Raw genomic sequence first — 3182 nt, 5'->3', positions numbered from 1 at the left:
GGCATCACTTCACAGAAGTGAGGTTGCAAGTTTGCAGTTTCAAAACTTTGTAAATGGAAGCAGGGTGAAGTAACCGAATTCTTCTTCAAGGAATGAGGAAGGAATCTCAGGATAGTGAGTCCTAAGTACGATTCAAACTCAAACACCCCACTCAGTCACTTTCAGTTATCCTGGTACAAAAAAACAGGATGGACCCCAGTAACAGAATCCAAAATAGTAGGTTCATAAAGCTTTATTACGAAACTTACTTAAAAGGCATGTGCACCAATTAAACAAAACTTTCAGAATATTCAAAATTAGCATGCAAAATTAGAAAAACAAACTCACTACAACTTGTTATCTTTGAACAGTGAGGAACAGGTATGTTAAAAGGAATGAAGCGTGGATTTCATCCTGTAATATCACCATCTCCTGACCCACAAGAAGTGAAATACCAGAAAATGCCTGCTTATAACTCTCCTGATTCATATGCATCTCTGTATGACTTATCCTTCTGTTCTGGATCTAGTCGAATCATGTCATCAATACGCAAGATTGTGATGGCAGCCTCAGTTGCAAACTTCAGGGACTTGATTTTGGAGACTGCAGGCTCAAGGACACCAGCTTTTCTGTTGTCACGGACTATTCCCTCATGCAAATCCAGTCCAACCCTGTGGATGCACAAACAGAACCTCATCGTGTCATGTTGGATTCACGGTTCTCACAGCACAGCCATGAAGAGTTACATCTTCTAGGATATAAATATAAGGCCATGTAGTCTGGTAAACGCGAACTGACATTTTAGAGTTATGTTCATATGAAATGTCGGTCAACACTAATGAGACTATGTCGCATTATTTCTCAGAAAAAAAATTCATCTTCATCAACCATATTGTCACGTGTTGGGGGTATAACACGACAAATAACTTCATGCCGTATTGGATATAGTGAATTTTATTTTGCACTCACTCTTACAATCACACAATTCACAATTTCACAACTACTGCCATCTGCAGTATTACAATTACTTAGCCTGTGAATGTTAGACTACAACTGATTGGTTGACTGACTCCCTGGCTAACTCATAACTAACTTGAATAGTCTTCGCTGCTCCTTATTTAGCCCCATTACGGACAACACAGAAAACAGTTACGTAATAGGCACCAATGTTGTCTGACGCTGTGTTTGCCGATAGCGTAGCAACACTGTCGGGAGTTGTTTACAGCTGCATAGCAACCATGGCATCCCTTGGTCATGTCACCGCTGGCAGGGTAGGGGAAGGAGTGTTGACTTGCCTGTTACCCTAGTAACGACAGTGCTCCAATGGTGTTACGTCACCGCTGGTGTGGGGAGGGGTGTCCTGCATAGCGCAAAACGTCACAATATGTTCCATCTGGTTTTTACAATCATCTGTTACAAATTTTCCTTTGTTACATTTTGTCAAAACTGCTTTCATACCAGAATTCCTGGGTTTAGGACTGGCTGCAACCAGTGTGGAATTCTTTTCTGACTCTGCTTCCATAACCACTGAAAAAAGACCTCTGTTTATAGGGCCCACATTAAGTTCATGGTCTAGGCCGCACCATAGCTCAAGCGGTTAGTCGCTGGCTTCCCACCGCTGTGGCCCGGTCAAGTGGGATTTGTGGTGGACAAAGTGGCGCTGGGGCAGGTTTTCTGCAAATACTTCCGTTTCCCCTTCCAATCTTCATTCCACCAAATTCTCCCATCATCATAATCACCCGGGGCAGGCTATGATAGGCCAATCAGTGGATGCCGTGCCAAGTGGACCCAGTTGGACTCCCCCCCACTAAGTGAATTAAAAAAAGAAGTTCATGGTCTCCTGTACTGATCATAATCCTTATCTATGTGCTAACACCTACCATTATTGCCACATTTCTGTAGCTGATAAGCAAATACATTTCCCTCTCCCCAGTACAGCACTTACCACTTGAAGTGGGCATGGTCCACTTTGGTTTGGCTTGAATTGTGATAAGCTCGCAGCTTGGCTACCAGGTCAGTAGCATCTTGCGCAGCATTGACAGCCAGCGTCTTGGGAATCACAAGTAGAGATCGTGCAAACTCTGCTATCGCCAGCTGCTCACGTGAACTCTACAGGGAAGACAGGCTTACATATAATGTATGACAGTGATTTGAGGGAAACTTTTGAAATAACACTAGGATCACAGAGTATGGAAATGCCTAAACGAAGAAGTACACGAATAGCAATGCTTAGACCAGGCCTACACTAACTTCCTATATATCTCGATTTCACTGCTTGAGACTTCTCAGACATAACCTTGAACGTTTTTGTCAGTACCATATGAAGTTTTTAATACACAAAAGTAATAAAATACATGTGTACATATATTTATGATTTATTACCATACAAAATTCTGTACACATATTTACAGTGGAGAATTACCTCTCCCCATCAAAATAAAAGTTAATATAAATTTTGTTTAATACCATGCTGTTATTTTACAAATCACTCCATGACCCCTAGTCCTTCTTGAGAAACTAACAGTTGCTCAGGTGGTTAGATACATCATGTTGTTTGTAAGAACCCACTAGTGGTTCCCATTCTGAGCCAGCCCACACTATCCGATCCTATTTCTTCACAATCCATTTTAATATTATCCTCCCATCTATGCATGGGTCCTCCCTGTGATCTCATTTCTTCATGATTTCTGACAAGAACTTTTTATACAGTTCTCCCCCCATACAAATTACGTGCACTGCCTATTTCTTCCCCCCCGACTTGATCATTCTAGTAATATCTGGCAAGGGGTTCAAGTTATGAAGCTCCACATTAAGGACTTTCTCAAGTGTCCTATTATTTCCTTCCTACTAGGTCCAAATATTCCCTTCAGCACCCTGCTCTCAAACACACTCAATCTATATTAGAGTCAATTTTACCGTTATTACACTACATGTTTCGACCTCAAGAGGTCATCCTCAGGTGTACAAACACAGCTGTATAATTACACTCATTTACATTCATCTTTTTACTTATTCGATCCTGTATCTTATTCAGGCCCACGCTCAATAATATATCAAGCTCCTCTCATAAAACACAAGTTAAAATATTATTCTAAATGTCAAAAGTTAAAATTTGTGAATCGAATTTCAATTCAGATCACTAGTTATGCTTTCACTTTCACTTGTTATTCATTCACTTCCTACTTATGTTCATCGTCGAGTTC

General features: G+C 40.9%; 1 protein-coding gene across 2 annotated transcripts in view; it reads right to left on the bottom strand.

The window, feature by feature from the left end:
- Nucleotides 1–214: 214 nt before the first annotated feature.
- Nucleotides 215–3182, bottom strand: part of LOC111867515 (T-complex protein 1 subunit alpha) — a 16748-nt gene continuing 13780 nt past the window's right edge. For both annotated transcript variants that reach the window (XM_023857473.2, XM_033752711.1), the window contains exons 12-13: nucleotides 1925–2088; nucleotides 215–650 (exon numbers count right to left, since the gene is read on the bottom strand). In XM_023857473.2, the coding sequence (XP_023713241.1) occupies nucleotides 449–650; nucleotides 1925–2088 (366 nt within the window). In that variant the 3' untranslated portion in view covers nucleotides 215–448. The remainder of the gene's footprint in view (nucleotides 651–1924; nucleotides 2089–3182) is intronic.

Source organism: Cryptotermes secundus, unplaced genomic scaffold, assembly GCF_002891405.2.
Source record: "Cryptotermes secundus unplaced genomic scaffold, Csec_1.0 scaffold1089, whole genome shotgun sequence".
NCBI lineage: Eukaryota > Metazoa > Arthropoda > Insecta > Blattodea > Kalotermitidae > Cryptotermes > Cryptotermes secundus.
Note: the sequence above shows the minus strand (reverse complement) of the source record. Positions and strands in the feature narration are given on the sequence as shown.